Raw genomic sequence first — 25,101 nt, forward strand, 5'->3', positions numbered from 1 at the left:
CTGTTGTATCAAGGAGTTCCCAGAGTTCAACGGCGTGTTTGTGGACGGAGCAGGTGTTGAGGAGCATGCACTTGAGGTGGTTGTTGTTGTCGTTGCTGTGTTCGTGGGCGGGGAGCAGGTTCGGAGGCAGGAGAATTTGCATGCTTGGCAGGTGAAGGGTCTGTGGTTGCGCTTCGGGGTGGCTCGATGGCAGGCAACAGGTTGTCCTGTTTTGAGTGCGATGAGGGTGACAGTGTCGTATCTCAGTCGGGTTCCTTGGAGACGGCAGGGGCCAGGGGTTGTGGCGCTGGGCACTGTCCAGGCCTGGACAGGCGCAGATGGTCTTGCCTTTGGCGCGCCATCGGCAAGCATCGTAAACGTTGTCAGGTTGCTTTTCTTCTGCTGCAGCACAAAACACACAGTTCCCAGTGCTGAGGGCAGAAGAGCTTGAAGTCATTGTTGTTCCTGAGACTTCTTGAACTAGGGGCAAGTTCTCCCTTGGAGAAACTCACAAAGTAGATTGCAGAAAGTTCAGTCCACTCCGGTCACAGCCCAATACAGAAACAGCCACTGCAGGCCAACATAGCGAAGCACACAGCAAAGTGGTAGTTCCTCCTCACAGCTTTTCCTGCTCTTCTTCTTGGTCCTAAAGAGTTCTAAAGTTCAGGGTCTGGGCCCTAATATTTATATCACAAAATTCTTTGATCTCTTAGGCAGAGAGTGTCTGTGCCCAGCCAGAACCAGTTTTGCCTTCTCTGGTGGGACTTCCTGGCAGGAGATGGAGACGGCATGGTCAGAGGCAGACCAGGCCCTTTGAGGTGCAAGGAAATCTCCTCCCCCTTTTCCAATTGCAGCCCAGGTCTATTCAGCCCTTTCCCGACCTACCTAGACTATCTGGAGCCACTCCTGCTGGCCAGCATTCTGTCATCCAAAACCCAGACAGGCAATCTACATTCCAGCAGAGGCAAACGGGATGACTAAGCAAGAAAATACCTACTTTCTAAAAGTGGTATTTTCAAACACAGAATGTAAAAATCACCTTCACTAAAAGAGGCATCTTTAGATTCTGAGTTCAGGAATACTAAACTTTATTTTTCCACCTAATTACCCGGACTAGTTATGTTTATAAGATGTTATAAACAAACTCCCAATTCTATCCTATGGGGAACAGTTAACCTTGCAATAGCGAAAAACAAAATTGGTCGTAATTCGCTATCAGGACATGCCACACACACCAGGGAATGTCCTTCCTTTCACATACACTGCACCCGGCCCACAGGGGAAAATTGAGCCTACCTTAGGGGTGGCTGAGATGTAAGAAAAGGGAAGGTGAGGGACTAGCAAGTGTGCGCACTGGCCAAGTCGACATGGCAATTACAAACTGCGCACAGACTACGCAATGGCGGGTCCGAGTTACCTTTTCAGGGCTACTCACGTGGGTGGCACAATCAGTGCTGCAGGCCCTAATAGTAGCATTTTATTCACAGGCCCTGGCACACTCAGTGCACTTTACTAGGGACTAACAAGTAAATCAAATATCCAATCCTGGAAACATCAATCCATAAAACAATTTACCACAGAAGCACTTGCACTTTACCACTGATCAGCAGTAAGAAAAGTGCGCAGAAATATTACGCCAGCAAAAACAGAATCAAAACCAGGAGATCAGAGAGCAAAAACTCAGGGGAAACAGGTCATAAGATGCCAAGTCTAACACAGATGTACATATTCATTGCACTGCAAAAAATAAAATCACCGTTTTGTAACATTCACAGAATCCTGACCCATTAATATTAATGAGGCAGGATTCTAGTTGCAAATTCCACCATAGTGGTTGTGAATACATGGATGGAGGGTGATAGTACAGCAGTCCTATACCCCTGCAATTGCATTTATTTTGTTATTTATTCCATTTGTATGGCGCAACAGCTACCCTGAGGGTTTCCCGGCGCCTTGGATCGAAACAGAACCAGGGGAATAAGCTATGGTTCTTAGTTTTGGTTGAAAAGCCATGCCTTGATACCTTTTCGGAATGTTATATAGTTGGGTTCCAGGCGTAGTTTTAGAGGAACAGAATTCCATAAAACTGGCGCCATATATCCGAAGGAGCGTCCGCCCATTCGTGCTCATTTAAATCTCGGGACAACAAATTTCGCCGAATGTGTTGATCTAAGATTACGAGCGGAATGTATTTATGAACCAATTTACACAGGTACGCTGGTGCTTCTCCTATGTTTATCTTGAACATATAACATAACGCTTTAAACTTAGTTCTGTTGAGAATTTTGAGCCAATGTAAATTGCGTAAATGTTCAGAGACATGCGACCTCCTCGGTAGATGTAAGAGCACCCCCGCTGCCGCATTTTGTACGACCTGTAGTCGTCGCATGATCTCTTTGTTGGTACCAAAGAGAAGAATGTTCCCCTAATCCAGCCTCAAGCCGATCAAGGCCTGCACTACAGTTCTTTGCGCCCCTTCAGGAAGTTGTCACTGTTCACTAAATGCCTACCTTTTTAAGATATATAAGGAAAAACTGTGGATTGATAAGATACCTTTGTAATAAAGGAGGCACAATTGCAATATTTTAGAGGGTACCTCAATGACAGAGGGCGAAAGAAACACTAACACATGATAATCCATGTAACATTTTTATACATTTCTAGACCAAAAGCACTATAAACATAATTTGAAAATTAAAAAACATTAGTGCATTGTGTCCCAAGTGAGAACGGGAACCCAAAGTTAAGTGACAGTGTGAATTTCTATATACAAGGTTTCCACAATTTTTTAAGTCGACCATTAACAAGAATAATCTCTATGTAGACAGCAGCAATATGGACTGACATGCGCTGTGCAATGGTTCGCTTCTTCTGTGTGTCGACGGCGTTTCGACCCTATAGTCAGTGTAGGGTCTCTTCAGGACTAGCGATCAAGGGACATCTGAGGATGTAACTGGGCAGTCTTGTGAATAGTGTGCCACACGTGGAGAAAAAGAAGAAACTCATAAGAGAACCAGTCCGGGTACTCAATATGAGAAAAAACTGCCAGTTAAATGATTGTAATGAAGCCAGATGGGCTCAGGGCGTACTTCGCTACAGCCGTAGCGGGGGACATCCCCTTTGGTAAATGTTAACCAGTGACAATGCACAGTAAACAGAATGTAGATAAATATGCTGCGGGACAGCGCTCTACCTTTTCAAGTTGCAAGGCTGCTTCCGTCAGCCTTGCGAGGTACAGTGTACCTCACAAAGCTGACGTAAGCAGTAACTTCTTTTCTCCTATTTTTCCACGTGTGGCACACAATTCCATAGACTGCCCAGTTACATCCTCAGATGTCCCTGAGGACCTGTAGCCATCGATGCAGTTTGTGTCCCAAAAACGTGCATACGTTGCATTGCCTTCAATAGCAACGCGTGCACGTTTGACGATTCCCTTGCGGGAGCGAGCTTTGGCACCATATGTTTGTAATTAACTTGCAAACACATGGTGCAGCTGGCTCGCTCCCGCAAGGGAAACACTTTGTGTGCTCCCCTCAACTCTCCAACTTTTAGCGCGAAGTGCGCGCTTGTTTTAATGAGCTGCAAAGAAACGAACCTGCTGATGAGAAATCTTTTATCAGAGGCGCATTAGAAATGTCAGGCGCCTTTTCTGCATAGAGAGTTACTGGGACCTGAAAGGGATTTAGCTGCTGTGAAACTCTAATCCGCTTCTTACCCAGATGATGTTCAGTGTTTTTGTGGTGCGTGTTTGGATGCCAAAAGTATTGACAGCGAACATGTAATAGAATGTCCGCCGAGTGCGGTATTAGCCAGAGTGAAAAATCTTTTTACTGTAATATAAAAAGGCCTGAATGGATTACAGGCGCGAAAGATATTTGTATACAAAATTCGTAAACACCGACATAAAGCCAATATCAGGAGGGAGTAAGGTAGGTGATTATTACGAGAGTCACGCAGAAATTCTGAAATGTTCCAGAATGTTACTGCTATGCTTGGTGCAAATTTGAACTTCAGGGCTTCATTCCATGTTGCATGGGACTGGGGGCGCGTAAAATCACATGTTATTTTACCTTTATCGTGCAGTAACTCCACGCCAATACTGCACACTGGCAAGGTAAACCTCATGAAATGGGGAATTACCATGTGGAACAGATTTTACCAGAACTCAAATCATAGGCGTTCCCAATTCTGTGGGGTTCAAAGCATGCATTTACTATATGCACTTATTAAGTGGGAAATGTATGTAGGAACTCAGGGTGGGGAGGGCGAGGAGGGAGGAGGGGGAGAGAAGAATGGTGGTGGTGGGGAAGGTGTTTTCTGGTAGGGGGAAGCATTTTATGCTGCCCTGATTAAAGAAAACAGGGAATGAGGCTTGACTGCAGCCACAGCCTCATGTAAATTTGGCATGCAGAATTCCAAACACTAAAATTTAGTGCGGTCAAGATAAACTATGGGAATGAATACATTTAATGATTATTGTGAGCACAGTAAATGGCCTTTAAACCCGGAAGCCTTGTCTTTGTTCTCAGCCCGAGCCCCGCACTGCCATTTTCCGCGGCTTTCCCTACTGCTGTGCGCTGACGCCATACCTACTGTATTATCTTTAATGCCGGGCTCCTAGTGTGACCCTTTATGTGCCTATTTTTCGCAGAGAGATCTGCTAAGGACTGGATCATACTGCCTGGGCCATACATACCACCAGAGCGCCCGCTGTGCCAGGCTGGTCTGTCGTGACAATGAATTTACAGACTGCTCTTAACGCTCTGATTTTATTCTAGCGCTTGCTGTCGCACCTCTGCCGGTACATAGCACTGTAAAACAACCCGTACAATGCCCCACCTCAATGGTACTCTTTTAAACGACTTCCGAAGGACGAAAGGCCCGCCCAGGATTCCAATCAACTTGACTCACTGAGCTATCGCACCTGTCTGAGCTCCGGTACTACGCCGCGTTCTTGCTTCAATTGACTTTTGCCATATTCTTTTCTCATGGGAAGGGCGCCTGGTCTAATGCGCGGTTCTTATCCCGCTGTGGTCTCACCACCTACGAACACCGCACGGAAGTTATTAGAAGCAGGTTTTAGTGTCCTCTCACCGCCCTCAGCTCACTCTACGAACGGATCTTTCAGAGTCCATCATATGTGTACACATACACACAAACACACGCACACACATATATACGCTTACATATCCTTGTTTACACGTACTCGCACGCACCACATATCATAGGTTAGTACCAAATCATGACATGGTGTTCAGTAAGTTTGATGAGAAATACATATGTTAAGGGAACTATCTAGAATGCTGAACATGTATCTATTTAATGCATTGAAATGGCTCAGTGAGTTAAAGACTCACCACTAAGATATGTAGTGATCTCCAGGTTTTGTGTTTCAAATCACAGAAACAGTTTTTTAAAGTCGGGAACATTCTATTAAAACAGCTGTTTAGGATGTAAGGCATTAGTTCTCACAAAAGAGAGTGAATTGTGATATTAATGTGCTGAATGCAGCCAAGGGGCCTTCTGAGTCAATGTAAAACAATTGCATTGTATAGCTCCTAATGTTCCCTTCAATTAGTAATTACCATTGGATCATTGTGTGCTGTCTCACTCTTAATACCTGTTTAAAAAGAGTGCTCTTTATGCTGGACCCAAATATGTTGCTATTTAATATAATGTTAGACTTTTATTAACTTGTAGAAAGGAGTGAAAGCTTTGAACTAGTACACTGAAAACAAGCATTGGCATTGCCAATAGGTCTCGCTTTTGGAACTTTATAAGTATTAAGTTATGCAGTATAATATCCTTGGTGCACCAACATTACTATTGCATGGTTAAACACTTTTTAGGTCCCAAGGCAAGACCTATTGGCTATGCCAATGCTTGTTATGATAGCAGCCATCTCACTACTTATTGTATTTGAGACAAGAAACAACTGATGAGCCCAGACTATCTTACTCAAAGATCACTTTAAACATTGACTAGGGTATAACTGTGTATGCAGAGGTTGCCTTCTCGTCTAGTATTCCTCTGACTGCTGTAGACATTTGCAGATATCCCTGTATAAACCGCTTGTGTTAAAGAAAACACATTAGCAACAAATTACACAGTTGTAATTGTGTTTTTCCTTCTTGGATCAAACAATGTTACTGAGTTATAAACTTTACATATTTTCATCAAGGACACATAGAAATCTGATGTTTTAAGATGCAAGTCGAGCATGTAAGGATTTGAGTTTGAAAAATTGGTAGAAGTTGGTATATTTCTCTAGCTACATTATTTGGGCTAAACTGTATACAAATACATTGGTAAGCAGTGTATGTAGTTGCAATATACAATTAAATAGTTCACACAGTGATTTGAAAACTGCTTTTAAACGGTCTAGAATGGTCTACTTTTAATATGGCATTGCAAAGGTGAATTCCCCATATGTTTTAATATTACTACCTATTTAATGTAAATTACTACAGTGTTATTCAGTTATCTCATATAGAAAGATAACTTTGCTGGGGCGACGATGAGATATATAAGTAAAAGAACGTGAAAGAAATGGCACTCCAAAATATATAATGTGAAAGGAGTAATAGATATTATACTACAGGCATCCGACTTCTCAAGGACTACAGTTCAAGCAAAAATTGGAGAAATTAGAATGGATGTTGTCCTTATCAGACAGTATCTAGGCAAAGCAGTACATATAGTCACAGAAAATGAGGGTTGTGTTTCAGGCTTGGAAGACTCGATGACAGCCTTGTATGTATGTGACAGTAGCCGGTTGGTGGTAACTTCGAGTTAATGCAGTGAAGAAAGTGAGGGCCCACCACAGCAACCTATGTTTCATGGGGTTCCCAGAGGAGGCTAAGTGCAGTCTGAGAGTTTTTTGGAACAAAGGCTAAGCGAGATTGTCCCAGCAGAGAAGTTCTCAATGGGCTTTGTAGTTGAGAGAGCTCATCGTGAATTGACACCCCCAGGAGCCCCACCTAGGCCCCTGGTAACCAGACTGTTGAATTATGAAGAAATGGACGAAATCTTAAAGCACATAAGAGCAGTGGAGCGTATGTGCTTTGAATCTGAATCAAATAATGTTTATTTGTGACTACACCAAGCAGATGCAGAAATCTTTTGAATGGGTTAAATAAAAACGGTGTCCTATAAACCCGATACATGATGCTAAATTCAGAAAAACTGAAGGTCATTTTCCAAAGGAAATCTTACTTTTTTGACACCTCTGATGAGGCATGGGGGTGGACAGAAGAGAGAAAGAAAAACCGGTCCTAACACAAGGAAACGGGCAGATGTGCCAGTGCAGTGGAGCTCCCCCAGGGCATGCAAAAGAAGAACAGAAAGAGGACTCAAGCTGGACTACATCTGTTGGAGTAACGAGAGGGGTTATAGAGAGCACACTTGCTACATAATGGTTCCACAGACGCTTATTCTACTTCATCTCGGAGGGAAGATACATTAACCAGTCACAAAGAAAATGACTGACAGTGAGGGCTCCACCTGTTTGACAGTGGAAACCAGCAAAATGGAGCCCTCATTCAGTGATATGGGACCAGGGCTCTGGAAGAAAATGTAAGAGTGCAGAGCACGTGTTGTCACATGAGGCTTCAAAGTCCTTCTTGCCATGTCGTGAATTGGGCCGATGGCGAGGGGTCGATTCAGGGGTACTGCGATATCTGATGTTGTCGGATGCACATCAATGATATACAAAATACTGCGGATTGAAAGACCATAATTCATTTTGTTATGATTTACACACCCTATATTTTGGCTGAATTTGGTGTTATGTTTGTAGACTGTAGATTGTAGCTCGGCTGGTGTTTCTGTGTTTTGAAGTGCAGGATGGGGTTGGTGGCTGGGAGATTATAGTTAGAATGTAACAAAGATTTACATACCTGTCAGGGCACATTTTTCAAAGGGAGAACGAAAAGGCCCAATCATGTCATCCAATAGCTAATAAAAGGGGATAGGCAATCACACAAAATAGCTTCAGACAGATATGAGAAACACAGCATAAAGTCAAACTACTTATATGAAATGTGAACAGGCCCCTGGGCAAAGTTAAAAGAGGGTTAGTGCTCAAGGCAGCTAAAAGACATGGCCCAGATGTGATTTTCTTACAAGACACTACATAATTGGTATCAATTGTAATTTTATCAAGAGATATAGATTTTCCACTGTACTGCATACAGGATTCACTAGGTGTTCACAAGTGGTAGCAACCATGATAAAGAAAGAACTCTTGTGGCAGCTATTAGAGATACAGTATGACAAATTGGGGAGATATATATTGGTTTCAGACACCTTTGGGGATACAGTATGACACTCCTTAATGTTTACGTGCCAACTGGTCCTGGGATTTTCTGCACAAACCAGGGCAACTGTTAATGGAGGCGTCTCTGATAACCAAGGCATTTGGCCTAATGCAGCTGGGTGAAAATAACAGGGCTAAATGGGTTTCAAACAGAATTCTTCAGGAGATTCTCTGGTTTTTGGTCCCTCACCAACATACATGATAAGCAGGAATGAGTAGGGTCTACCACCTTATTTAGAGAAGGTGGTTATCAGTGTAATCCAGAACCACTGCACAATGGAAAAAACATTCTGCCACCTTGGTTTTAGGTGGAGATGGCAACTGCGAGATGATTTACAGTAGGGCAGAGAGGAACTGCTGCAAAAGTGGATATATATAACCTTGGGAATTTTATCTCTACTATAGAGGAAAATAGTCAAAAGAAATACAACACAAAACTGGCAGATGAAGGAGGCCCTGAGATTGAATAAAAGGAAGGCCGGACTAGATCACTGCAGAATATTAGAGCTGCTATTTATGAAGCAAGAGGTGGCTCCAAGAAGCATTAGAAAATATGGAAGGTATTGATGACAACTTGGGGTATTGCTATATAGTTATTAATTGCTCTTTTGAGTGGTAAAAGCCAATACTCAGCTGGTTACCAATCCTGATTTGCATACGAAAGTGGAATCATTGTAATGTACGACAATTGCATGTGATATGCATTGGAGTCTTGCCAGTTGCTATGTTTATTTTGTACTCGACTAATAAAATGATTCTATTAAAAGAAATCTTTTTTTTTCCCAGAGTCTATTTAGCGCGAACTTGACCCGAAGTTATCGGGTAGATTCAAAGCACTTTACATGAGCACCAGTTACCTTACACAAGGACACATTCATTTTTGTTAGGCACTGGGGGATTAAGTGATTTGCCCAGAATCACAGGCTGTTGAGCGTCATTGCCGAGACTTGAACCTGGTTCCCCAGATGTGAAATTAACTGCCCTAGCCCGTTCGGCCACATCCTCTGCCCAAGTCCTGCAATAGTGGGTTTTTAAGTGGCAAAAGTATCCGGTCAAGGTGGGACCTTGCTTGGAGGCAAATGTTGAATTTCTCCTGCTTGGAGCCTTCCCGCCAAATGTTAATGGCTTAACTGGGACTTGGTCTGATGGCTATCCGGCCTCTTAGAGTCGTTCTCGGCCACAACCTGCTGCCTTGCTCCATTGAGGATTTTTTACTTTCTTTTAGAAACTACGTCAGAAGGTAAAACTTCTGACCAGGTTGAATCTGGTTGCTGTATCCGATCAGTACTTTATCGCGGTCAGCCTTACATCACACCTAGGTACCAGTCAAGCTCAACCAGTTTACCTAAATTGCCGCTAAATGCTTTTTGGCACTATTTTCAAATAAAACTTTAAAAATACATATCTTAGGTTCCCCTTGTTCAATTTTTGTCAGTTTGGTGCAGTTTTGTTCATTAAAATATTCTCCATTTCTTATAAACTGGAGTAGGTTTTTTATTGTTTCGTGGTTTTGACTTTTTCACAGTTTTGGTATTACTAAATGCTTTTCATATTTCTCTTGAGTTAAACCTGCCTGCCCTGTGCCACAGCTACCGGGGCTGAGCACAGGTTTAAGTTACTTAAACCTTTACTCGACCTAAAACAAATAGTGACATTATAACTTGGACTACCATCCACCCCAGCTAATAATTAATTTTTTCACACCCCTCACTTCCTGTTTTTCATTTTCTGTGCAGTGAAAACTCCAAGCGCAGTGGGTGAGATTATTTGAGATATATATATATATATATATATATATATATATATATATATATATCTTATTGTTTACCATAGAAAGCTCAGGTGGATGTCCTGCTCCAGCAGACTCATAGCCTTATGTTGAGATGTTCCCTTAGTGTATCCAGTAGCAGTATAAGACAAGTCCTGCAATAGTGGGCTTGGTTATTTAGGACAATTCGAGGAACTGCACAAGTGAACTGAGGAAATTAAAAGTCAGACATCCTGCTCTAGCATACCCAACAAAATCCGCTACAGAGCTACAAAATGTATCTGGAGGCATGGGCTGACCTGGGTTCTCTTAATAAGAGAGATTGTGGCTGTAAATGTGTGTATCATGGTTACAAGCAAACCTGTCTGTGTGTTTGTCACCAGCTGCCCAGGCCCCAACGCTATTCCCACCAACATGGGGCTTCGCACCAGTGTGCCCCCTGACCTGGGCCTCAGGGGCACTTCTCTCCTGGGCCTCGCAATCATGTGTAGTGCTGCCAGGAGTAGGGGAAGGAGCTCTTCGAAATGACAAGCAACTCTCACTATTTCAGCCCTTGATGAGCTTTGAAAGAGATGCTGTCAATGTCTGTTAGGGAGCGTTGCAGCAGAGGAGGGGACCGGCAACCATGCAGGTTCAGGATCACCATCAAATATTGGGATGCAAAGAGGGTTGCCACCTTTCCAAGAGAAAAATCCAGGCCATTTGTTGCTGTTTTAGGAGTCTGTAAAGGCTGGGAACAATACTAAATAGCACTTTAAAGAAAATCATATGTATTCATTTGTAACAAGAGGTTTCTGTCTTTGTTTAACTTAATTATTGTGCAGCTCTAGAACGTGTTTAAATGTGCTTTCTGTTTATATTTGCTGCATTGATTATGTACAGATAAGGGCTAAAAATAACGGCTTTAGGTGAATGGGACAAAAAACAAGCCAGGTGACAACCCTAGATGCAAACAGCCTTGAATGAGGAATTAAATCAATTTTTTACAATTTTGTATAGCGCAAACTCAACACAAAGGTACTTGAGTGCTTTGAGGGCGCTAGGTGGCGCAGCTGCAGAATGGCCAGCGTCTAACGAGGCTCTCGCTGTCCGGTGGCCTATGCAATATTTATCCTGTTAATAGGCTCTTCTAAAGCATGGAATTCAGTGAAATATTGTGGCGGAACTGGTGCGCTGCCAAATACTGCCGGTCTCCAAGACCCAGGTCGATGCTAGAGGTCTAAATTGCGGATTGAGCTGCAGCGGCGGAAGTGACTGGGAAGCTGCCTGGTACCGGACTCGGAAGGCAGCAGCTACGCAAGTGCCGCTGTGCCCACGAGGTATTCAGGCCGCAGAGGACTTCACAACCCGTTTCAGGGCTCCTAACCCCACGGTGAGTGCCGGAACCGTGTGGGGTTCGAGATAACAGTAGATTGAGCGGTGGATGACGCCTTGTGTCACGGAGCGTAGACACAGACTTCATATCCGTAGTAGTAAGGAAGCTCCGGCAGATATGGCGGCGGCCATTTTATGAATCCCCAAGAGCAATACTGAGCTTACGATCTGGGCAGGCCCGACCAGGCTAACATGGGGAAGTGACCCAGAGTGCTACAGAGTGAAAGCGAGGAGGCACTGGGAGTAGTGACTGCGTTAGATTAACTGGCGGAGGACCGGATTTGCAGAGCGAAGGGGCTTAAGTGGCCGCAAACCCCGTTATGTGAGCTCCGAATAGGAATAGCGAGAGGCCGGTACATGACACGCAAACCAATAACTGCTTGCAGAAATATTTGAGGTGACAGGCGACGAACAGTGCTCCACAGGTACCGCTGAGTGTAACATAGCGACTGAGCCCAAAGTACTGTGTGTCAGGAAGGCTCGGGCTTGGACCACCGGCACACCTGGAACACAAGACCCCGCACACAGTGGACTACACGGAGGAGGCACTGGGCCATAGATCGGACGGGTGGACCCCATAAGTGAGGCATATAATACTGCGAGCCCTAGTCGGAGATAGCTCCCCACGTGATCACGCTGGGGCTAATCCTGGCTGACTTCTGGTCCTTCAACACAGCTTGACAGGAACAAAGGTGTCAAAGGCGGGTGATCACGTCAAGGCCACGACCAAGGCATTGCAAACCATGACCATCCCTGTGAGTAACGTGCCAGGGAGCGACCCATCCTGGCCATCAGCAGGAGCTCAGAGCACGTGGATAGGAGGCCAACGCAACCTGCTGCGCCGAAGCAGCTCCAATCCATCAGTGGTAGCCTCCTCGCTCCTACTACATATCACACGGGACTAACTGCATTCTAACAGAACTGGCGCAATACCATACCCTTGGAAACAACATTACATAGTTGAGCAACCACCACACTTAGCAGCGCTAACACATAAGAGACATGGGTCGACTTGACTCCCGGCAGTCACGACTCACTTTTGAGACCAAGCGAGCTCCCAAGAAACCACCTCCAGTGGAGGGGACAGACGGAGAGGAGGCGCTGCCTGGGACGACCACAGAAGCTAGCAAAGAACTGCAAACAATACTAACGGAAATGCGCCAGGGGTTTGCTAACATAGCGTCAAAGGTGGATACGCTTACAACTCGGATCGATGGTATGTCCCACAAACTGGAAGGACATGATAATAGTCTCAAGGAAGCGGAACAGTGAATATCCGACACTAAGGATGTCACTGAGCAGCTTAAAACAGCTATGACCCAAATGGATAAATTAATGCAGATAATAGATGCTAAGAATGAGAACATTGAAGCCAGAAGTCGCCACAATAATGTGCGCATCCTTGGGATACCCGAAAGTACCAACACGGGCCGCCTTGAACAATATGTTGAGAAGATGCTGATGGCAGTCACGGATGAAGGTGCCCTGTCGCCCCAATTCATAGTGGGGTATGCACATACCCATATGAGCATACAGGTATAGGTATGCCTGTCGAGTGCCTAATCACAGTAAATCACTTGTGACATGCGAGTGGGGGAGTTCTATAAATGTTACAAATTATACCAACCTAAGACAAACAGTGCCTACTGACAGGGTTGCGTTGTTTTCCTTTTATGTTATTCACAGGTACACATATGAAATCTGGTACAGGGTGGAGTGATAGACCCATGCCCTGAAGAAGTTGCCGTAAGTTTTCTAGGGGCAACGAAATCTGTCAGCTTTTTAAAGTGAGCAGACACACAGCATAGAATAAAGATTATTTGGCTAGTGTGGTCTAGCTCGGTTTTATAACATGGGACTAATGCGCCATACGGATTGGCACATTATTTCCTCTTTTGGGTCCAGACCTGCAGTACACCAGGTTTGTTGTACAGGCGGGAATTGACATCCTAGCACTACACAATTTTTCTTTTTTCATTCCTTTGTGCACTATCACACTTTTTTTGTTTGGAGTGGTGGATGCTGATGATGAGAACCTAGGCAGCAGGCGAGTACCATCCTGCCAGCCTCCATGGTGTTACTCCTGTGAGGCTCCACCATTCCCCTCTCACACGTTTTCTTTCCCCTTTCCCTCTCCACTCGTTTAAGGTAACCCTTCGAGAGATGGGAGGGTTGAGAAGAGGAGGAATCATATTGGAAAACAGCGCAACCATTTTTAATGAATCTCTTTTGTAAAATGGTGACCCAGATCCAGTAAAACGAGACAGCAAATTGATAGCCGCTGCTCCATCTACATAATGTTATTAGTTGGCCAGGATTAGGAGGAGTATATTCACAGTAGGAACAGGTCCTGAATTGTATATGATATGGTGAGAGGGGGACGACTTGTTCTTTATCCCCTTAGCTCCTTGTTGTAAGTAGGGAATATACTTCCACAGGGTTTGCAGTGCTACCCTATTGTTGTGAGGCCAATGGCAGGGATCTCCCCCATCCTGGGTCCCCTTTCCTGGACAGCGCATCACTAGAACTTGGTTGGAAGGCCTAGAGGAGTGGAGGCCCCTACCCCATGCCTCTTAGCCAAGGTGTAGCATTTCCAGCCATGAAGAAGACCTCTCTCCCATGGGCCTTTCAGCCATTCTTATGGGCCGAGAGGCCCATAGGTTAGTGGGCTCCTTCCCCTAATCCTTTCAGCGCTACACCTTGTCTGAGCGGTCCAGAAGGTGGGAGAGGAGGCCTCCCATTGGCCCCTTTGAAACTGTCTCAGACCTCTGTACCATTGGTCTGTGTACAGGCTATTGCCAAGGTCCTTGTCCTGTGATGTCATTTCCTGTTATTTCACATTGCATTCAAATTAGAGGGACCTAACACGTTCCCTTTCACCCCAGGCATAGCCATCAGTCAGGGCCACATCCATTAGTAGTGCAGCAGGCGCAGTGGCCCTGAGCCCAGGGGTATTAAGTGTCAAATGTTCCCAAATGATGGCTTTATTTTACTGTGCAGCCAGTGGACAAGAGTGAGGAGGCGTTTTACTTTGCACGAGCACTGCTGTGCTACTTGCGTCTCTTCTATGGACATTGCAATCATGTTCCAAAGCTCTGAAACCTGGAAGAGGCCCTTCCTCCGCTGGGCATTGCAGCAGGCTGTGGTTAGACACTCAGTGGAGGAAGAGCCAGTCCATGAGCTTACTAGCAGGAGTATGGCTGTGAGGCTCATTAGGGGGCCTTTCTCATAAGTGTAGCTACCAGTAGTGCAGAAAGTGCTGTGGTACCAGGGCCCATGGATGTTCTGGACCCAATGTATTCTGATTATGGCTGTGTTGTACTGTCCTGCCTTATTTCCTTGCATCAGGGCCATGGCTACATTACTATGCCACTGGTCCCTTCTCTCATGCACCGCACAGCCATGATACAGAGATGCAAAGGTCAGGAAAGGTCCATCCTTACCTAGCCCTACCAGACATGGTCTAGTGTTGAAGGCCAAGGGGAGGAAGCTTGCTGTTCTGTGCCTTGCAGTACTGATCCATGGCTGCAAGGCCCAGGTCAAGAAGCCCCTCTGAAGGGAATAGCTATCAATAGTGCATTAAGTGCAGGGGGACTGTACCCTCGTGGGGTTATGGGTCCAATGCGCTCAATTATGGCTGTATTTTGCTGTCTGCAAAAAAAGTATACAAAAAGTGATGGATAGAATGCTTGAATTTATCACAGCAACTAGTAATTACTTTGTCTGCATCCACTCCATCGTTAGTTTGCATAACATGCAATCCCAGATTGGACCGAGCCATATGGAAATCAGTCTTAACCCTGCTCAAATGGGAACAGTCCAGACATAACACAAGCAACCCAGGACAGGTATTGTCCTAATTAGAGAGCTTCAGCCGGATAAGGATTTGTTCCACTGGCACAGTTTGCATGGGGCCTGGGCATACCTGTCCCACTTAGGGCGACTCACTAAAATGTACAAAAAAGTGAAGGATGGAATGCTTGACTTAATCTCAGCTACTGTTGAGGCTGATGCCCCCTATGATAAACAAAGGTCCAACAGGGGACCCTAGTCCCAATTTGAAAACCTCTACTTACACCATTTGTCTTTATATATTGTGTACTTACAGTTTGAAAGATTTTTCATAACTGATGAGGCACGAATATTTTGTTATATATTGGTAAATCCCTAGAAGTTTTATTGAGCTTTTTTGCTCTATTTTAGACATCAAAAAACTATCCATGATGTTAAAATACTAACCAGACAGAACCATAGACATGTAACCTCTCTCCCATGGGCTATGCAGCCATAGTCCAGCAATATAAGAGTCTATGAAAAGGACTGGTTAGTGGGCCTGGCTCGCAGCACTATTTAATTGCATATGTGTGCTTTCCAAGTTTCATTCAAAATTAGGAAAAATGAAATGAGAGGAGATGCATGTAAAATCTCTTAACTGAACTGCATCATGCTAATTTACAAAATTAAATGCACTCTAGAACCATGTAAGCTTATACTAATTATTAGTTTCAAAACATTTAAGGGCTTCAGAGGAACTAGATATTGGGTGTTGTAGCCATGACATTAAACCCCTTTACCCTACACATGAATATATTCTGGTAGTTTCTGATGTTTTTAGTGACTGGGGTGATGCCTTTATTTGATATTTATGGAAATTTGTAAAGCGCGGCTATCGCTCCGGGAGGAGCATCTTGGCGCTGAGCATGCAGAAGGTGGAAACGAGGTAATAAGATAGATCATATAGTTGCTAGGACTGAGGTATCAGATTGCTGGAACACCCAGGTTTTCAAAAGTTTCCTGAAATGGGATTCAGTTTCAACTAGCCTGAGATTAACAGGGAGGCTGTTCCAGGCTCTGGCAGCTAGGAAGGAAAAGGTTTTTCCCCCCTTGGTTTTTAACTTGAATCTTGGAATTGTAACAAGATTGGTTCCTGAAGATCTTAAACAGCGTGTGGGATTGTAGTAAGTGAAACGCTTGGAAAAGTAGAGGGGACCTGTTTTCCTAGTAGCTTTGAATACAGTCAGTAAAAGTTTGAACAAAATTCTTTTGTGGAGTGGTAGCCAATGAAGGACGTTGAGGGCTGCTGAGGCAGAGGACCTTCTGGGGAGTCTGAGCACAAGTCTGGCCGCGGCGTGTTGGATGCTTTGAAGTTTCCTAAGGGTGGACTTCTTCACTCCTGCCATTAATCCATTGCAATATAATCCAGTCGGGAGAGAATTAAAGCAACCACGACTGATTTTCTGGCTGCAATGGGGAGGAAGTCGAAGAATTTCTTCAATGATCTGATAAGACTAAAACAGCATCCGGCAGTGATGCGAACATGATCGTCAAAAGAAAGGGATGTATCAAATTGAATGCCAAGGTTGCGTGCCGAGGAGACAGCGCTCGGAGGGGCTTCTGAATTTTTAGGCCACCAATCTTTTGGGCAGAAGGATACATCTTTTCCTAGAGGTATTATTTCAGTCTTTGCGCTGTTGCAGCTAAGATGATTTTTGTTCAGCCATAGAAAGACCTCTGAGAGGCAATTCTGGAATCTAAGTTCAGCATCAGTACATTTCCTATCAATAGTGACGACCAGCTGAGTGTCGTCAGCGTACGATGTAACGAGGATTCCATGAGATTCAATCACTGCAAGGAGGGGAGCCATGTAAATATTTAAAAAAAAAGAGGGCTGAGTATGGACCCCTGGGGAACTCCTGATGTGATAGATCTTTCGCTGGATTGATAAGGGCCTAATGCAATCGTTTGAGATCTGTTGGATAAGAACGAAACTATCCATGCCAGCACAGTGTCTGCCACACCAATCTTGCGCATTCTATTGATTAGAATGGCGTGCGAGATAGTGTCGAATGCGGCTGTTAGGTCAAGCAGGATGAGTACAACCTGTCTCCCCTCATCCTGCAAGAACTTAATAGAGTCTGATAATTCTATCAAGGCAGTCTCGGTGGAGTGGCCAGGGCGGAAGCCTGATTGTTGTGGGTGCAGAACATGGTTGTTTTCTACATAAGTTTTTAACTCCCCGTACACTAATTGCTCAGTAATTTTACCTAGGGCAGGTAGTAACGAGATCGGACGCATATTAGTGAGATCAGTGGGGGATTTGTTCTGCTTCTTCATTAAGGGCTTTACAATGGCCTTTTTCCAGTCATCAGGTACAATACCTGAGGTGAAAGATTCATTAATGATGGCATTGATTGTGGGGTTTACAGCTTCGATGAGATGATGAAGAATACTAGGGGGGCATGAGTCTGTAGGAGCTCCAGATTTGCAGGCGAGAATTGCCTTCTGAGTTTGTTGGAGGGAAATTTGTGGAAAATTGGCCAAGGTGAATGAATTTGTGACAGCTTCATGGGTAGTGATTGTGGGTTGGGGGAAATCCTTCTGAATATTGGTAATTTTATCTATAAAAAAGTCAGCAATTTGATTGCATAAAGTTTGGGATGGGGGAATTTCAGGTACAAGGGCTTTAGGATGGGTAAAGGACTTAACTATGGAAAAGATGGTTTGCTTTTTTTGTTGGGCATCCTCTATGGCTTTGGTGAAGTATTCTTTTTTGGCAGCCTTGATGCTAGAGAGATATAATTTCCTCTGCTGTATGTAAAGTAATCTGGAGGCTTCATCATATGTTTTTCTCCATTTCCTTTCTTGGATTCTGCAAAGGAGATGGGTTTCTGTGAGGGACTGGGTGTACCAAGAAGCATTGGGCTTTCTTTGGCGGCGGTCTGGATGATGGGCGTTTGGACCAGAGTTGTCAGAGACAATTTGGTCAATCCAGATATGGAAATTACGGGAGTCAGACGTTACATCTCCGACTAATATGGGGGCCGGTGCCAGGGGCTGGGGATCTGACTTGATACGTTCGATCACTTTCTTCCAATTGGTGGAGAAAGAAGGGGGGGAGTGCTTGGCGTTAGAGGACGTGGAGAATTTTTCCATTATGACAAAAGGGATGAAGTAATGATCGGTCCAGATTTGAGGAATCGGGGGGGGACGTAATTAAAGTTGACAGATTGGAGCAAATACCGTCTAACATATGGCCAGCCAGGTGTGTCGGGGAAGTAACAAGTTGGGAGAGACCAAAGATGCTTAGCGACTGTTGAAAACTAATGTTGTGGGGGTCCGTACAGCATTCCAAATAGAGATTCAGGTCGCCAAGGAGAGTAAAAGTGGGATAATGAGTCATAGATGACCCGAGGGCCTCGTCAAGAGAGTCAAGGAAAGGGGTAGCGTTACCTGGAGGGCGGTAAATAAGTCCTCCTGAGAAGGAGGTGGAGGCATTAATTTTAATCGAAAAACCCAAGCCCTCACTGTCCTTAAGATAACCCAGATCAAAGGTATGACAGGTAAAAGATTTTTTAATAACGAAAGCAACTCCTCCTCCTCTCCCGGTGGATCTGTCCCGCCTGAAAATGGTAAAATCTGGGGGGAGGGCAGTTACTAGATCTGGGTTAGAGGAGTCATTGAGCCAGGTTTCGGTTATAAAAAGGGCATCCAAGCCATGATGTAAGATTAGGTCATGGATGTCCTGACCGTGGCATGCTAGGGACCTGGCATTAATAAGTCCTCCCTTGAAAGTAATGGGCTTATTCTTTGGTGTGGGCAGTGGTTTGGGTACCCCGGGGGTGGTGACCAAAGACGTCCACTTACAATGTCGGCATGAGAATGGGCCCCACAAAAGGTCAGTAGGGGCACAACCTTTACATGGATGAACTCCCGCTGTGCCTTGCAGTGCGCGCAGCTCATCAAAGTCATACCTGATGGGAGGGGGAGAAAAGGCAGCGTTCCCTGCGCCTGGCGCGGTCTTGGCGCGGACGGGCGCAGACGGGCTTGGCTTAGGCGCGGCTTCGGCGCGTATCCGGCGCGCCCGCTGCGCCAGCCCGCTGCGCCGTCTGGCTGCTTTGCACATTATGTAAGGAGATAAGAGGGTGGGAGTAGGGCGCGACTAGAGCGCTCTCCCCGCCTGCCTCACTCAAGATGGCGCCCACCGGCGCCGAGTGTCGGCAGAGAAGCGGTAGGGCGGAATTAGAAGACAATGAAAGGTGTTAAGGTGTCAGAGTGCCTAAGGTAATTGATTCCCCTTATTTTAAAAGCCCCCACAGATGAACATCAAACAGTTTTTAAAAATAGTTAAAATAGCGCTGAGTGCAGTAATCACAGTGCTACAATTGGGATTCTAGATAACACGCTCGTTTTCACATCAGCCGCTCGCAGCCCCAGTTCCCCTCACTAGGGAGAGCTTCTGAAGGGCGCCGAGCGCTGCAAAAAGATCGATTTAAATACACCAGGAGGGCGGGAGTAGGGCGCGACTAGAGCGCTCTCCCCGCCTGCCTCACTCAAGATGGCGCCCACCGGCGCCGAGTGTCGGCAGAGAAGCGGTAGGGCGGAATTAGAAGACAATGAAAGGTGTTAAGGTGTCAGAGTGCCTAATACAAGCCAAGCTATTTTCAACAGCTTTATTTGCTTTTATGTCTTTTTTGCATAAACCTATCTTGCATTTGGTATCCGGGAAAATCATCTTGGAATTATAATCCACACTGGCATTCTACATGCAGTAGCACACCTCACTACAGTATGAAATATGACCACATCATAACACTGTGATGGAACTCAACAGGTCTACCTTGCCTCCTGCACCATCTTGAAGCTCATCTATATTATATGCAGAACTATCACAATGTGTTAACAAACCACAAACCAGATACCTTTACCATCACTCCTTGACTTTATGCCAGTCATTGACCCTGTGCAGTGCTCAGCTGCCTTTGGCTAAGTTTGCACTATATTACTGACACCCCTGTCTTCTTGGACGGCAAGCTTACCACCTCCAGTCCCCCTCCACACAACCACAGAAAGGACACCTTCAGAGAGAAGAGGAGGTGCTAAAAAATAGAATAAGTAAGAAAAAGGCCTTTCCCATCTGTGCCCCAAAGACCTGGAATTGTATTCCCATATCCATCTGGATAGCCCAGTCAGCTCCAATATATGAAAAAGTGAATACTCAACTTAAAAAAAACAAAATCATGTTGCAGTCTCAATCCACAAACCAATAAAATAAATATACTCCTCCTATCACATGTTAACTGTGTCTTTGAACCTGTACAGTGCTTAGCAGCCTTGTGGCTTGGTTTGCACTATATAAATACCACATACACATATACCTATCTAACGCACTGATCTGGAAACAAATTGTTAACATTTGATTGAACTTATACGTTTTGGCGAGACCTAGGCCAAACTTTTCCATCCAGTGTAATTAATATCATGTATTTCCAATTAACTGAAATTTAAAATATATGTGCTCATTTTATTAGTGTTAGTATTTATGTTTTTGTTTTACTGATATCCGCCCCAAGAAAGTTGCTTCTTGAAAAGTCGTTGAACAATGGTCAATTGATGGTACTTCTCATGATGTCAATTTCTGTGATTTCATGTTGTCTGAAAATTAGGGGGGACTTATACATTCCCTTTCTGCTCAGGCCGTAAAAGTTCTAGGACCGGCCCTGTGTGTCAAGGTGGGTTACCTAGCAAGCATAAGAGGCAGGATGTTCTTGCTGCAGCCGATCGCTTTTGGAAAGTGTGTGGTTCTGCAAATATGGCAAAGCCTAAGAAATGTATGCAGAAGTAGCACAAAGTAGAGGACATTCTTGAAGGGGTGGACTCCCCAGAATCCCTTCCATGGTAGCCATACAAGACATGATTCAAATGACTGTGGCAGCAGCATTTAAAGTGAAAACCAACCCGGCCTCTCCAAAGAAACCACAAATAAAGGTTCCTGTGACTGGAGGGTGAGGAGGTGGACATTAGAGGGTGGTTTATTCAGAGAACTGAATAAAAAAGGGTTTGCAGTATATTAGGGACAACATGGCTTTCCCTGAAGTTTCAAGTTTCGATGAAAATGAGAATTTCTGTTATCAATACCAGAAAAAAAGGAACCCGAGACTCCCAAATTACATGTTGCAATTAAGAAGGTTATGGAGACGGAATAGTCTGAAATAGATTAACATTCTTTCCTGGGGTTTCTATCAAAAATACAGTGGGCCTGGCACTAAAGCTGGTTTGTGCAACCTCTAATTTTGCAATCAGACCAGCAGCATTTTCAAGTTATGCTATTCAGTCCCTCATTAAATACTTCCAGAGTCTCGCTGAACTAAACGAACAGGGAGCAGAACTTTGACATGGACGATGATGAAGAAGCAGATTCGTCTATTATGGCACATTTCGTATGGATCTTTGAGTGCCTCAGCATCCATAGCGGGCGCCTCTATAATCGCAACAAAAAAAAACTTCCTCAGAACCTGAAAGGTTAATGCAGTCCAGATGGGTCTACTTATGAAAATTCAATTCACAGTAGCAAAGCTGTTTGGAAGTCAGCTGTAGAGTAAATGGTGAAGGAGTTTACTGGGGATTGGAAACGGATGTCTCCTTCCAGACCTACATGGGGCATATTATCGCTATGTAACCATGTAATTTCTTGCCTCCGGTGACAGTTTTTCTTTGCTCCCACAGTTTGAAGTATAGAAAAGAATCTGAAGACGTAGTCACATGCTGGTGAACTTACACACATTTGAAATTCACACTCTTTTCACTTATATTCAGACTCCTTACAAACAAACGCCCCATAGGTGTCAATGGGGCCGCAGTCTTGTCAGACCTATATCACTCTTCATGAGGATCTTCACTCTCCGCCACCCAGTCACCCTCTTAAACGTCTGTCTTCACTCTCACTTGTCTCTCAATAGATTGTCAGGTTAGGAGTCAGCATTCCTAGTGGAACTTGGTTCCAGTAAGTTTGCAGTCCAGAGGGCACCAGTACCGAAGTAGCAAGATTTCACATAAATTAATTAAATACGTCCACTACAAAACGGTACCGCAGCCTTTCGAATAACAAAAATATGTGATTAGTACGATTTTCATTGCAAACAATGAAAGGACTGGTACAGTAAACACACTCTTCTAGCTCTCCCAGTAAAATATTCGTAGATATAATGCCATATAAGTACACAAGTAAACCATACAAATGTAGGGTAATGAAAATAAAAATATTGAAGAGACAGCTCATACAGGCAACAGTAGCAGAACAACTAAGTATCACAGCAACTGTTCTCCCCATACCGGTACAGCCCAAGCTTTACCTGCTCTTGTATTTCCGCCATGCTGCAGCTGACAGCAGATCACGTGAACACAACAGGAAGAAGGAATGCCGAGGGGCGTAGCGGAAGGTCACATGGGAAATGGAGTCCGTGTTGTAATGAGAACTACTGCTTTCGCTCTCCGCCCCCTTTTCATACCGTCGCGCAGGCTGAAGAGCTGCTGCAGATTTAACAGTTCGTGCTCGGAGTCGTATGGACGAGTAAACTGGATTTTGTGTGTTGTTTGTACTCGTGCTCCAACCAGTAGAGAATCTGAGTCTGGTTTTTGGGGCGTGGGCGTGGAAAAGTAGTAATTCTTCGAGCAGAAAAAGTCGCGTGACTTGTGGTTGCCGCGCTCTATAGTAATCGCGTTTCCTGTAGCGTGGAGTTTAGAGAACCTGGAAATACGAGCTTATTTATTTATGCATTTTTTTTATAGCGCATACTTTAGCTGAAGTTGTCAGTGCTTTACAATAGAACCAGTTACATTACATAAGGCCTTCATAGTACATGAATAACATTAAAGTTACGAAACAAATAAAATAAACTCACAAAAAAAAAGGTAGTAAGTACATACGTCTACTACAGATACTTGTTGGAGTTACATATACACAAGTTGCCAATTCACTCAAGATTATATTTTACAAAAAGTTAAAGCGATTATGGTTGCAAAAATATATATTACATATTTACTGAGTAAGAACTTACTGCCATTGCTGGGTTTTTTTGCGGTGCTCATTTAGCCAGGCCTTCAGGGTACTGTTGCACTCACTGGTGATGATCTAGGGCCTGGAGGGATCCCCGAGCTGGTGATGGCCGACCATATTTTGAGGACCAAAAACCCAGACAGGCTTGAAATAAAAGTGGGACTAAAGCCTTTAGTCTTACCCAGTCCTGCGAAGCGTCACGCAACACGTGTGACACGCATTTCAGTGCGGTGATCCGCATCACTGCACTGAAATGCATTGTCACGCATTTTGCCACCAGTGCCAGGCGCGCCACCAGCGGCTCCTGTGCCCGGGCTCTCTCCTGCTGCTTGCTGAGCCTGAGTTCCTAAATAGTATCACCGGCGTGACACCATGGGGGCCGGGATAATCCGGATGTGCCGGCGGTGTGCCGTCACGTCGGGACTCGAGGAAGTAGGCAGAATCTAGCGCAGGCAGGAGACTCGGACTCACGCTCATGCCCCCATGGCCGTTCGCCGCGGCGCGGCAAGACTAGAAAAATCCTGTCGGACCCCTCCCTCACAGTAATAGTATATCCAACACCCCCTTGGGACATAGCTAAGATGCGGGCCACAACGAGTATGTAGCACAGAGCTCCTGCCTGCATCGCTACGCCGGTGCTTCGCACAACTAAGAGGTATAAAATCTGACACTGGTTTTTAGCGCAGCAAAGGTACTTTTCCGGCGCGCCTTTGGGTGTGGGGTGACCGTATTCAAGGCCTCGGGCGCTGTGATCCATGTGCTTATCACATACCACAAGCTAAGCTCACATTTATGATCGGCAGGGAGTGTTTGTTTGGAGGCTGGGGGTCCGTACCCATAATCGCCACTCGCTGCAGATCCTTGATGACCATTGCCCTCCAGTGCTGGACAAGTGAGTTGGGCCCAGCCGGATTTGCTCAACAGTGTTTGAAGCACCGACCCGGCTGACCAGACGAACCGTGGCCGCCCGACAAACAGAATGTGGTGTCTGTGCTGAAGTGGCTTTCATGCATGTCACCCGCGTGAGTCCCCAGACTGGCCGCTGAGTGACTGTCACGCAGATATTTATACAATCTTCTGTTATATTTTTAATTTACAGCGCCGTGACATTCACACCTCAGTCTGCTCACTGCGACTCTGCCCTCATCGGGACTGCGGGCACTATCGTTAATGGGGTTAAGCTGACGCAGAGTTGGGAAACAAAAGGGACTTGTGTTTATTGCGTAATCCCCTTGCACGTGAACCCTTTCTTATAAGGGTGACGCTCCTCTTTTAAGCGCTCTTCATGTTAAGAGGCAGAGCTGGTAACTAATATGCTGTTGATATTTCCCCAGGTTCCCAGTGGCTCTGGAAGTAGAGAGGGGGGGGGGGTTGCAATACACCCAAACATTACGGGGAAGAGGCCATTAAGAATGCAAAGTCCAATCCGCCTTTTCAGGTGTTTCTTCAAAGGCATGCAGTAAATATGAAACAAAGTTCTCACAATCTGCATTAAAAACAGACAGAAGCAGTGCTAAGCACGCTGTGGCCTGGAGTTTTCCTTGCTATGAGTATGCATTCAGTGTGCCTCGCATATTTGGTGCCAGTGGCTTAAAGTCACTCTCGTAATGTTGGACCAGATCACACCTGTGCTGCGCGGCAATTGGTTCTTTAATGATGGTCCTTTCAACCCCCACGATTAGTGTTCTAGATAACAAGCAAACCTAGAATTCAGGACAACATAAGTGCCCCCACGATCTGACATATAGAACTAGTCATGCTTTAAAGCTAACACCACTTGGAATTGCATTCTGGGACTTATAGTTTTACTCTCCCTCATAAACTATGTTG

General features: G+C 45.0%; 1 protein-coding gene across 1 annotated transcript in view; it reads right to left on the minus strand.

Moving 5' to 3' along the window:
• Positions 1–22,668, minus strand: part of VPS41 (VPS41 subunit of HOPS complex) — an 876,961-nt gene extending 854,293 nt beyond the window's left edge. The window contains exon 1 of the mRNA XM_086964855.1: positions 22,568–22,668. Coding sequence (XP_086820981.1) covers positions 22,568–22,588 — 21 coding nt within the window. The 5' untranslated portion in view covers positions 22,589–22,668. The remainder of the gene's footprint in view (positions 1–22,567) is intronic.
• Positions 22,669–25,101: the final 2,433 nt, after the last annotated feature.

This window comes from Lissotriton vulgaris, chromosome 4_1, assembly GCF_964263255.1.
Source record: "Lissotriton vulgaris chromosome 4_1, aLisVul1.2, whole genome shotgun sequence".
Lineage (NCBI taxonomy): Eukaryota > Metazoa > Chordata > Amphibia > Caudata > Salamandridae > Lissotriton > Lissotriton vulgaris.